This window comes from Rhea americana, unplaced genomic scaffold (genome assembly GCF_003343005.1).
Source record: "Rhea americana isolate MKP2758 unplaced genomic scaffold, rheAme1 scaffold_21, whole genome shotgun sequence".
Classification (NCBI taxonomy): Eukaryota; Metazoa; Chordata; class Aves; order Rheiformes; family Rheidae; genus Rhea; species Rhea americana.
In genome coordinates, this window is record NW_028186258.1 from 1,957,570 (window position 1) to 1,969,599 (window position 12,030).

Here is a 12,030-nt window from a genome sequence, read left to right on the forward strand (position 1 = left end):
GGGGGGGGTGTGACTGAATTCCCTGTGTTGTTTACTGTGGGATCAGATGTAGAGCAAGCAATAGGGGAGGAGCAAGACTTGGCTGATTCAAAAGGGGATCTGGATTGTCCTTCTTGTAGCAGCCAGCTGTCGGGTCTACCCTACTTGTTACTTATTACTGTCTTGCTAATGTATTTATGCTCCTTAGAATTGGGTGTCTCAGCTTAATCTTTGCAGAAAAGACTCCAGTACAAGTGTTGTGATTCAGGGGAAATTTGCCAGAAATTAACAAAAATTTCAAACTTGACAGGCAAAAAATTGTGAGTCTTTATGCAGTGTTTTATGTTTCTTTTTTTAATCAAGCTCTGTTTTAAAAAGAGTATTTTAAATTTTTATTTGTAGACTTTTCTTAGAATATTAAATGTTTGTGGTTAGCCATTTCACAGTTTGGTAAGACCAGGTGTTAGAACTTGATACTGTGTTTGGGTGATGATTCTGTCTTGTACTTAGTGCTGCAGATAAGAGCAAAAATTTTTTGGCATTCATAGCTCACCAGAAAAATACTTGGCAATATATGCAGCTGAATTCTTAGTATGTCTCCATCACATTCTGTGGTTCTATACTCAGGGTAGTTTAAGTTGGGCGAGACCTCGAGAGTCATCTGATTCAATGCTGTGCTCTCAAAGCAGACCAGCTTCAAAGAGCGTGTACTGCTATGCAGATATAGTTGCATTGGTTTGCAGCTCCGGTGAAGACTATTTGAATAACCTCTTTGAATGTTTCCCCTTAAATATAAAGGAGCAAGCATATGAAAGTAGTAGGGTTTCATGATTCTGAATAGTTTATTGCCATCAGTTCAAGTATTTTTACTGTCTTCTACTGAACTTTGGTTCTGTCAAAAATTGAATTTCTTCAAAATCTGAACAAGAAGATGGCAAGCTCTGAATAGCAGAGTTAAAGGGGAGAGAATGTTTTGGAAGAAGCAGCAAAACTGGTCATCAGAGTTTTTAAAAGGAGCTGTAGTGTTTATTGCCTGCAAAAGCTGAAGCTGGCTTTGTTAATTATTAGCTGTAATTATATCATGAAGACATTGTAGTTAAATACAATCGAGCATTATTTTCTAAAGGCTCTTTTGAAATGGCAGAGTGAAGATTCTGAGGGACCGTGACCATGCCCTGAGAAGGTGAAAAGGTATACTGCTTTAGTGCAGCTAAGTGGGAAGCGAAGCCAGGATGCCCAAGAAACTTATGAAATTGTTTAAATAAAGCCCTGCCTGCTGTAATAACAAGCCTAGCTTTCTCTGATCTTACTAGTCCATTGGGGTCACAAACGCACGTGCCAATTTCAATCTCTCATTAATTTAAATCCTTGTACATCTTGTAGTAAGTTTCACAGGCATTTGAGTTTACTATAATGATAATGCTCTGTTCATTCTATAATCATCTTGGTTTTAGAGAGAGAGCTGTCAATTTTTACTTATTGCTACCAAAGAGGGAATGAGCAATATCAGAGCCTGAAAGTAGGTGAGTTTGCTGATGGTTTTTAGGCATAGTCAATTTGACCTTTTTTTGAAAATGTTTAAAATGCTGATGGTAGCTAGATGGTGAGAGTTAACTCCATGTGTCAGCATTGTTGGGAGTCTTAACTAGTGCATTAACAACCCTGGGAGATTATGCAAAAGTTTTTATAGCTTAATGTTTGCCTAGCTGCAGAGCTCTCTTAAGTAGTCCAGCAGGTCATACAAAAAGCAAACTACAGGCAGGTGACCAGGCGTGAGAAAGGGAATGCTTTTTCCTCCAATCAGTGTCACACTGTGTTGTGGGAAGGTGGCTCAAGAGCTTTTCAAGAGGGTTTGGAGAGAAAGAAACTGAAAAATGGCTTTATATGGTAGCCTTACCCTGGGATCTGAGATCTTGAAATCATCCAGCCCTACAGCTAGTCTTAAATGTTGTGTTCTTCCTGCTTGAATGTTGCAAATATTCCAGTTTGCTTTGTAACTATTAGCAAATTAAGCCAAAGGAAAATATGGAGTCCTTCAATCACCAGCTGAGTCACCTGGACTCCAAAGGGTTAATCTGGATTGCACATCAACTAACAAAGCAAAAATATAAGGAGATACAACCATGATACTCAGTGAAGAGCTGCAGGATACTCGGGACAGGGAGGCTTCCTGCAAAGGCACAACTGTGCAATTCAGTGGCAGGACTACGTTTTGTTTTTCAAGGAGTCGGGAAGAATTTGCTGTTTATATAGAGTGGGCTGGGTCAGATTTGTGGTATATACATCTCAACTGTTTATGTTCCTGTTACACTGTTCTTGCAGACATTGCTAAAGTGTCACTTTGCAATACAGTAACTTATGTGGAGGAAGTAGAGCCAAGCTAAGTGGTTGCACTAAGTGAAGCCAGAACAATTTCCAAACTGCTGATTGAAAGGAGTCTGAACGCAAGGTGAACTCAGTGTTGTACCAATCAGTGCATCTCCCTCTAGCTGTGCAGCATCAGCAGTAATATCTGGATTTGTTTTTGCAGTGCTGACTGGATGAGCTTCACCTATATTACAAAGCTTGTTGGAGACAAATGTTATCAAGCCTGGCCATTCAGAAGGGAACCTATGGGAACATTGTGGTCACTTTCTTTGGCTCAGAGCTCTTGGACATGCTGGGATTTTGTTTCAATCATTTATAGGAATGATTTTTATGTGCAGAAAGTTTCTGGTGCTTTGCATGTGTGTTCTTAAGTGGATAGGACTGCCTCCAAGTAACTTACTTTGTTTCTTTGTGATCTGTGAAAGCTCCAGAAGTATTGAGTTTTCTTTCTTCGTCTTTTATAGTTAAAAATCAGGCTTTTCTCTGTGGATGGCTAAAGTGGTACTGAGCTCATAAAAACTACAACAGCTTGAGAATTATGGAAGATTTCTAATCTCTGTCTCCTGTTGAAACTAAAATGCCTTGGAAGCAGCTGGCAGAAAACTTTGAGAATTTGACATTGTTACTTTGCAAGCGTTACTTCCATTAATTGAATTGTACACTTCTGCTGTTTAATGATTCAGTAAAATTGAGGGGGGAAATAGGGTGAAATAAACAAACAAGAACTATGGCAAGATATCTAAAATCAAAGTATAAAGCTTACGTTATGTAATACTTGGCCGAGGTAAAATTCAAGACTTGCTTATCTTTCTCACAACTGTGCCAAAAGCTCAGGAAGAAAAATACTACCTTTGAATTCTGAAGGAATTGTACATAATGGTTTCTCTTGGCTGATTTTGGAGGGAGTGCAATGAGAGGCGGGTAGGCACTCCCTCTGCTGGCTTTCTCACCCCTCAGGTACCGAGAAGCAATTCAAGTGCAAAACCACCAAGGAACTACTAAATGCCATCAAGTTCTTTGTCACTGGAAATAGGATGAATGTGGGAGAGAGCTTATTCTTTCTATTCCAGGGGATGAAAAGAACAAAAACAAGATGTACAATTAAATTAAATATGTCTAGCTGGAGAGCTTTTCTCACTTTCTGCCTGCCTATAGCTTCACTCCTGGCATCCACATTAGCTTTCCAACATGTGATACCTGTCTTTGACCACAGTGCTTGGGTATAGTAGTCACTAGGGTCAGAAAGGTTGAACTGTGTGCTTCAGGAACAACCAACTGTTGAATGAAGCTGGTCATTCTGCCTGCTGAAGGAACTATGTCCTACCACTTGATCTGAAAGAGACTGTAAATTGTTTTTTGACACACAATCTAATTTCCATTTGTGCAGGATGGTAAACTCATAGGCAGGATCTTGTTTCGACAACTGTAATGTTTCTGAAGAGAAACCTGTGATCAAACTCTTTCACTTGAGTTTTACAAATGCTACCTTTTTTTAAGGTTCTTATCTGTTAAAATAGTGATGTTTCTGTGCTTAATCCTATATAACCTGTGTTATACATTGTCTGCTCTGCAAATAACAACTGTATCATAGAGAAGTTCCATAGCGACTGGACTCTGTTGTCTCTAGGTCGATGGCATCATATAATCTGCATAACTAAAACTTTGCTGCTAGAGATGCAAGACTTTATGCCTTAGTGATAGAGGAAGGGTTAGGACTTGAAACCCTTGCTTGAGCTACACCTTTTGATTACTAAGGTATCTCTGTAGAACCTAGTAGAATTTTCAACTTTGTCTAAAGTTTTAGGGCAGTTCTCTTTGTCTCACAGAGCTGGACTTTGCTATGAAGCAGTTGTGTAAATTAGGTTGTTGTTGTCATTGTTTATATACTGAACTTCAGTTACAGTAAAGTGCTAAGTAATATAAACAGCATACTAAATTGCGAGTAGTCCTTTTATCCTCAGAGGGGAAGACCCTGTAACTTGAGAATTTCACTCTTATTACATCTATGTTCTGGTAAATTAGGTGAAATAGGGCTAGTATGAGCACACGCTTGTGAAGGCATGGTAGCCTTCGTTCCCAAGATGAAACAATATGAAAGGGTGCATGGTGTTTACTTGCCTGTGTTAGAGTGGCAATGATGTGTGGCTTAGTTATTGCTGTTAGGAATCATTGAATGTTGGTGCAAATACCTAGGTCAGGGTTTTCCATGAGAGGATTAAATTTCTTAACTTGCTCTTTTGTTTCCTTTTCTTCCCTTACCCCATAGATGGTTTTTTGGCAAGATTCCTCGAGCAAAAGCTGAAGAGATGTTAGGCAAACAGAGACACGATGGTGCCTTCCTCATCAGGGAGAGTGAGAGTGCTCCTGGGGACTTCTCTCTCTCAGTCAAGTAAGTAATACCCAGAAGCAATAATTTGTGGTAATCAGGACATCTACTGCTCATTTGGACTCATAGATAAAAGACGGTGATTGTCAATGCTGAAGAGCAGGAACAATCTTTCCAATCCCCTATAGCATGCCAGTTCTTCCAGTGATATGTATTTATTTCCTCTTCAGTAAGAGGAGTTGTTTCGTAATGAGCTACACGGCTGCCCTTGGTGGCAAGCTGCTGCCTGACTTAAGCAGCAACTAAACATTGTTTTGTTTTGTGGATCCCATTTGTTTGTGGATCCCGTTCCTCCTTCTGATGGCTACAAAGTGCCTGGTGTATGCTTGCCTTTCTCCTGTCTTCCTCCGTTCTTCCTCTGAAGCAAAAACTGTTTTTCCATCTTCTGTCTTTGTCTGCCTGGTATACTTCCAGGTGTGTTTTACATGACTGCTTGGCCCAAGTCTTGGAGACAGTCATCTTCTCTTGCATTGGTATGTGGAACTGTGAAAACAAAGACTTCTTCTATCTCACCCGCATGTTCCACGTTGGTAGAGACCTTAGTCTAGAAGCAGTGAACTGAAGAGGAACAGTTCTTATCCTTGAATAATCTTTCTTGATGTGCTAACTCTTAACCATCAGGAGTTCCTGTTAGTTAGCCATGGGCCATATATTACCATATTACCTATCTCAACCCCTCTGAAGCCACTGCAAAATAATGGTTCTACAAATTTGAAAGTGTAGGAGGCATAATTTAACACAGAGCGAGGGAAGATTCTGTCCTGAGCAGCTGATTTTTTCCCTTTTTCTCCACTTTCTGTAATCTTCCCTTTTCCTACTGGAAATGAATAGGATGTTCTTTAGAAGCCAGGCAGATTCCTTGTTTGCTGGATTTTCCATGGCTATCACCGATCTGTCTCAACAGTTTTGTTTTGGTTTTGTGTTTTTTTTTTTCTTTCTTTTGCTCTTCTTTGGTCTGTAGTCAAATTTTTGTCCTTCTGCACAGCAGCACTGAGTCATGCCAACAAACTGAATTAAAGCTACTGACTGTAGAAGGATGTTTATATTTCTGCCTTGGGTACAATCATCCAAACTAGAATACTAGATATGAACACAAACTTCATTGCAGAAAGTGTGTTTCTTTGTAAAACCTGAAGTTGTAACAGTGCATCTATGCCTGCCTGTTAGCTTAGTGTTGCCATCTGGTGGCCAGTTCTCAGTTGTTTGTTTTTTTGGTTTTTTGGTTTTTTTTGGCTGTTGTACTGTAGGGAGAAAAAAAAGTTGTTTTCTAAAAGGGTGATCAGCAAGATTTGAAATGGAAAGAAATTCTCAGGTTGAGGAAGGGAGAGCTGAGGCAGTGCCTCTGTTTCATGTTTGTTTTGTAGCCAAGAATGTGTCTGCTTTTTCAACCAAGGTATAGAAAATATGCATGCCAAGTAGAAATAATTGTCTCCTATTTTCAGTGTTTTGGACTTTAAAAGAAAAATATCAATGTGCTTTTCTCTTGGAAAATCCTGGTGTAACTCTTGAAGCTCCTCTTTATTCAAAATAAAATTGTTGGAAAAATAGCTTTAACCGAATGCCAACATTTGTCAGAATTGTTAACACAGAATTGAAGTTGCAGCATCACCTTTTATGCATTTTCTGTTGCTTTTTTTATCTGAAAGATGAGAGAGAGCTTTTTGTTTTGCAAAATGGTCTTTTAGACAGTAGTTTCACAGTTAGCACAAGTCCATGCTGGCTGCCAAAAGAGGCAGCGCTGCTCTCCCTGTGGCAGTTTTTTCCCAACAGTTCACCTACCTTGCGACTGGTGCTTGTACATTACATTGTCTCTCACACACTAGTAGTGGAGTGGGGGGCATGGATGGAGAAGCACAGCATGACAGCAAGAGTAGCAGAAAGTTTAATTGACTTGAATCAGTTGTGAAATTGCTGTGTGTGGAGAGCTAAACCAAAAAAGTGCTGTCAGTGTTCAACTTTGAAATCTTGTTTTTGGGAATGTGGAGTGGAAAGCACTATTGGGCAGCTACCTTAATGTGACCTTGCACTTCTACCACCAAGTTCCTGATATGTGTCCCAGGTGTTTTGTGCACTATATTCAGTGACTCAGGTGACAGTATACATATATCAAAATGTACTGGATGCCAGCTATGTGGCAATATAGTGTAAAAAAAAAAAAAGTTGGAATGTTGCTTATAATCAGGGAGAAGGGGTGTTCTGACACTAGGAATCCTTGCCTAAAAGACCTGAAACTTGTCCTTACAAATTTAGAGAGGTTTGAAAAGCTGATCTTAAACTGAAGTTTTATTGCAAGAGGTAAATATGTAGACTTTGCAGATTCGCCTCCCCCACCCCCCGCCAAATATTTCAGTATTTGGAATCTATCTCTGATAACTAATTTTTGTAAGGTACAAGTGAAAAGTAGCTTTAAGATATGGCATTTACTGCATCCAATTGGTATCTGTATTGACAGTGTCACTGTTTGCAGTGTGCTCTGAAGGGGACCTTTTTAAGTTCAGGACTTATTTATTTATTTTATTTATTTATTTATTTATTTATTTATTTTGGTGTGTGGCCATCCCAGAAGAAGAGTACTCAAAGTACTAGTAACGTGCTTTTTCTGTTCTTCATTCTTTTCTCCTAGGTTTGGAAATGATGTGCAGCACTTCAAGGTGCTTAGGGATGGGGCTGGCAAGTATTTCCTCTGGGTGGTGAAGTTCAATTCTTTGAACGAGCTGGTAGATTATCACAGATCCACATCTGTCTCCAGGAACCAGCAAATATTTCTCCGGGACATTGAGCAGGTGCCACAGGTAAGAGAAGCAGTATCCTCACAGAGCCAACTCTGTTTAGACTATTGCAACCCTCCATCTGAAGTGAGGTTGCATCTTAGAGTAAATGAATAGGGATGAACAGGAGCTGACTTTGACATTTTCTTGTCTGCTGAAGTATATCTTTGGATCCTATAGCCAGACCTCATCTGGGAAATAAGCTGGGTGTTTATAAAAACCTACCACAGTTAGGCTGTGGTATTGGCCTTTCCTGGAGAGGTGCAACTAAGGGAAAAGGTAGTAGCAGATGGAACATCTCTAGCTTGCTTTTTTGGATCTAGCCAGTATTAACAGAAACCAAAATCTACTGCTAAGTGTCAGCAGAGCAGCTTTTGTATAACTTACTCTTTTGTTCCATTTCCCTATTAAAATGTTATGATTGATACATAACTGAATCTTTTCATCAATTTTGGATAAATCCTTCTGCCTCTATATGCAGCCTTCTAGTTCTCATGTGAAGACAAGGGGCATTGTATTGCTCTATGGGTGCTGCCTGCACCCTTTGCCACAGTGTGTCTGAATTAACATCTGTCTCTCAAGTTTTTTGGTCAGTGCTAAACAGGATTAGAAAAGAGGCAGCTAAAAATGACAGGCATGAAAATTTCTTTCTAGCCTTACAATTCTAAGAATACAAATGCATTTTCAATGAACCTTTAGCTTTTCCATAAGCTTGGAAGCATTTTGTGACCAGACAAAATGCTCTGCAACAGAACTTCTTGATACATGTGAACGGTGGAGAGCTTTCAAGGAAAGTATGTAAAATGCCAATATTAAATTTTTAAGAGAAACTTAGTGTATCAGAGTATTAGGTAGGTAAGTAGTATTCATGCTGTCAGTTGGCAAAAGCAGGGCAAATAAGAGAAAAGAAATTGTGTTGCAGTAGAGTACAGATTTAAGGTAAGCCATGAACACTGGAGCATGCTAGGAAAACATCTGCTATCCTTTTTCAGCTCTTTCACAAAAACATGATTCCTTTAAGGTCTTCTATGGGCTATGCTTTCCTTTTTTTAGCATCTTTTTGCAGATGATGGAGGCTAGCTTTCAGAGAAATGAAACAGCCTAAATGTTTACTGCCAGAGGTGGTGTAAGCTAAGCTTCTGTCTGAAGGAGCAAGTGTCTTGTTCTGTGGATGATTTTCATGTATTTTTTCATCTCTTTCAGCAACCAACATACGTTCAGGCCCTGTTTGATTTTGATCCCCAGGAGGAAGGAGAGCTAGGCTTCCGCCGTGGAGACTTTATCCAAGTCCTTGACAATTCTGACCCCAACTGGTGGAAGGGAGCCTGCCACGGACAGACGGGCATGTTTCCACGCAACTATGTGACCCCGGTGAATCGGAACATCTAGAGATAAATATTAGAGATTATTTAAAGAAACCAGAGAAACAGTAAATACGCATACAGAGTCTAACTGCAGCCAGTGACCTAAAACCACACGGCGATAAAACCTGAGTCGCATTTCACCATGAGGTGATCCTCCTTCACTCAGTACGGAACTTCAGGGGCAGGGGGGGGTTCAACTTACACACCAAAACTTATCTTTAAAAAACAGAAAAAAAAGAGAGAGAAAAAAAGAAATGAACATAACAAATTTCCTCAGCTGCTCCTGGGTTACCCCCTTTTATTCACTCTTCTTGTTTCTCCCTTCTCCTCCTCCTCCTCTGTCCATCAGTGCATGACGTTTTAATGCCATATAAAGTCCTAGCCATGCAGTTAAAGGAAAAGGGAGAAACTCTGCGGGTATTTTCTCTCTCTGCAAGCAGTCTTCATTTGACATGAAGGGACATGAGAGAAGAAACAAATCCACAGTCCTGCCTTTAAAAAAAAAAACAAAAAACCAACAAAAAAATCATCAGTCTTTGCTTTTGCCTTCAACATTCAGCTCTTCTGGCCTGGGAAAGATGAGGTATTGCTCTAATTTTTATTTTCTTCTGGCGCTCAGCAGCTTCCAAGCAGAGGAAGGGAGAAAAATGTGTGTGGCTTTTTTTGTTGTTGTTGTTTTTGATTTCTTTTGAGTCACAGAGCTGCTTTGAGAAATTCCAACCTACAACTGAAGTCTGTTCTTGCTGTGCTGACAGCTTTTTTTTTTGTTTTTTCTTAAAGGTGTACGGTTGAGCACATTCTGTAATTTTTTCCATAGTGCCTTCCCTTATTTTCTTTTATTAATTATTTTTTTAAGTTAAAAGAACAGTCCAGAGCTTTTCAGAGAAATTTTTTTTGCCTGTGTAAATATATTGGGGGGAACGGTGTAAAGGAGGGTGGTTTCACCAATAGACATTTAAGAAAAAAATTACAAACAGAGATGGAGCTTTAATTTTAAGATTTGTCTTACTGTTTGACTTTCCTTATTCCAAGGAAAAAAAAATATCCGAGCATTCAGTGGCAGCTTAGGCTGCTTGAAGGTGGGGAGCTGCAACCAGGAGCCTCAAAAGAAGAAAGAGAAAGTGGAAAGTGTTATAACCAGGGAAAATGAGGAAGAATATTTTGAGGAAGGGAGAGGCAAGGTGGGAATTTGAGATATCCTATAAAACATACATTCCTTTGATGGAGAACTCTATCATGCAGAAGAACCTCGAGATACAGTGCTTGAAAACACACTATGCCATTAGCGAATGTTTCTACATGATGTATGTAATCAGCCTATCTTTTTTGGCCTGGATAGGGAATATTTGCAGTCACGTTGCTCTTGAAAAGTGGGGTTGGCATCACTGTTCTCCATTTTCTCCTCCCTCCTCAGGTCAATGTTACTGTTGAAAAAGTAGGTTTCCCTCCCCTGCTCCCCATTCACAGCAGGCTGTGTGATGACAGTATTCCCCACCCCTCACCGGAACAGCATTTATTTTCACCATTTGCTCCTCTGCCAGAGCAGTGTCAGTCGGACAGAAAGGAAAGAAATCAAACTGCACCGCTCTTTGTGCCAATCTTCAGTTGCATTATTTTTCCTTTTGATGGCCACTTGGCTGGATCCCTTCACCCCACCAACGAATCCAAAAGCTGCAACGGAGATTTCCTCCTGCCCTGCCAAAGCACGGGCAATCTTTTGTTGGAGGGTGCCTTTTTTTTGTACTAAGTGTTACAAGTGTTTTATTCCTGAAATGGACTCTGCCTTACACTTTAATTTTCCAGCAGATGAAAGAGAGAGCTATCCTGTAGAGTATTACTTTCTCTCCCTCTCCTTGCTAGCTGTCATTCACTTTCTTCCTTCTTTGTAAAGTGATTGGAAAAGGAATCTATGGCATTCTACACCTGGACCATTTGATTGTTTCCTTATTTTGGAATTGGTGTATATCATGCAGCCTTGCAGACATGTCTTGTGTGTGTATATATATTAAAATCAGTGTTTAAATAAAAAAAAAGGCCTATGTACTTAATCCTTTAACTCTGCAGCAGCATTTGGTAGATAGTAATTAACTGTGAATAATAAATATACATTGAATTCTTCACTTGAGCATCTGTGTGTTATTTCAGTTAACTGACCAAAATATAATTGATGGAGCTAATTTACAGAAGTCATAGAGGAGGAAAAAGCTGTGAGATGTGCTCTGACATGAAGTGTTCAAACTCCTCAGAATCATGGTTTGATCTCTGCATGCTTGGCTGAATTATTACTCTTTCAAGCTAACCCGGCTGAGGGCTGTGTCACCTAGCATGTGTGGCATTATAAACAGTGGGGCAGGGGGAAAGGAGCTGTCATTGCTTCCAGAATTGAAGACCCTGTGACTGTTAGCTGAGCGAGTGGATGGCACTTAAATATTTCTGCCCTTGTTTTTTCCAAGCTTTTTTGTGACTACTCAAATGCGTCTGTGGTTCTGACCCTAATGTAATATGGAAGCAGTAATAGAGATGATGTGCTGGTTATTTGTGGAGTGCCTGGAGGTTCATTCCAGCTCTGCCTCGCTGAAGGACAGAGCAGGGAAGATTAGCGTCCAACTTGCTTAAGAACAGCAGCTACAGCTCTGAACGTCGCAGGAGCTTTTCCTCTGCTTAATTTATGCCTTGCAGGACGTATCTCATTTTCTCTTGTTGCCTGAAGAAATGGCACTGGCCAGTCCCGCTAATAAGATGTTCAGCCGCTGTCGCTGTGCAGCTTCTCCGCAGCCTTCTCGTGTGCAGGCTGCGCCTGGGAGTTTTAGTGGAGTCTAATACGCAATGGAAAAAGGCCCAGTGATGTGAGTGTGTGTTCTGTGGAGGGTGAGGGGTTGTTTTTGTTTGTTGTTTTGTTTTTGGTGTGTTACTCTTAATTATTCTCCAATACAGACATAATTAAGGAGCTGGCTTAGTAATGTCCACATTATCGCATTGTTGGGTCTTTAATTTGTGCTAGGGAATTCAATGGAGAAATGACTTACAGTGGTGTGCCTTGAGCTTTTGCCTTTATATATATATATATATATATATATAATGCTGTAAATCATGCACTGTTCATAGCTTGGACATCTGCGCGACGGGGCGGCGGGCGCCGAGACCTGTGAATTGCCCAGAATTGGGG

General features: G+C 40.2%; 1 protein-coding gene across 1 annotated transcript in view; it reads left to right on the top strand.

Moving 5' to 3' along the window:
• GRB2 (growth factor receptor bound protein 2) overlaps nt 1–10,984 on the top strand; it is a 47,298-nt gene extending 36,314 nt beyond the window's left edge. Inside the window, exons 3-5 of the mRNA XM_085304534.1 lie at nt 4,613–4,735; nt 7,356–7,524; nt 8,704–10,984. Of these exons, the coding sequence (XP_085160660.1) occupies nt 4,613–4,735; nt 7,356–7,524; nt 8,704–8,889 (478 nt within the window). The 3' untranslated portion in view covers nt 8,890–10,984. The remainder of the gene's footprint in view (nt 1–4,612; nt 4,736–7,355; nt 7,525–8,703) is intronic.
• The last annotated feature ends 1,046 nt before the right edge of the window (nt 10,985–12,030 follow it).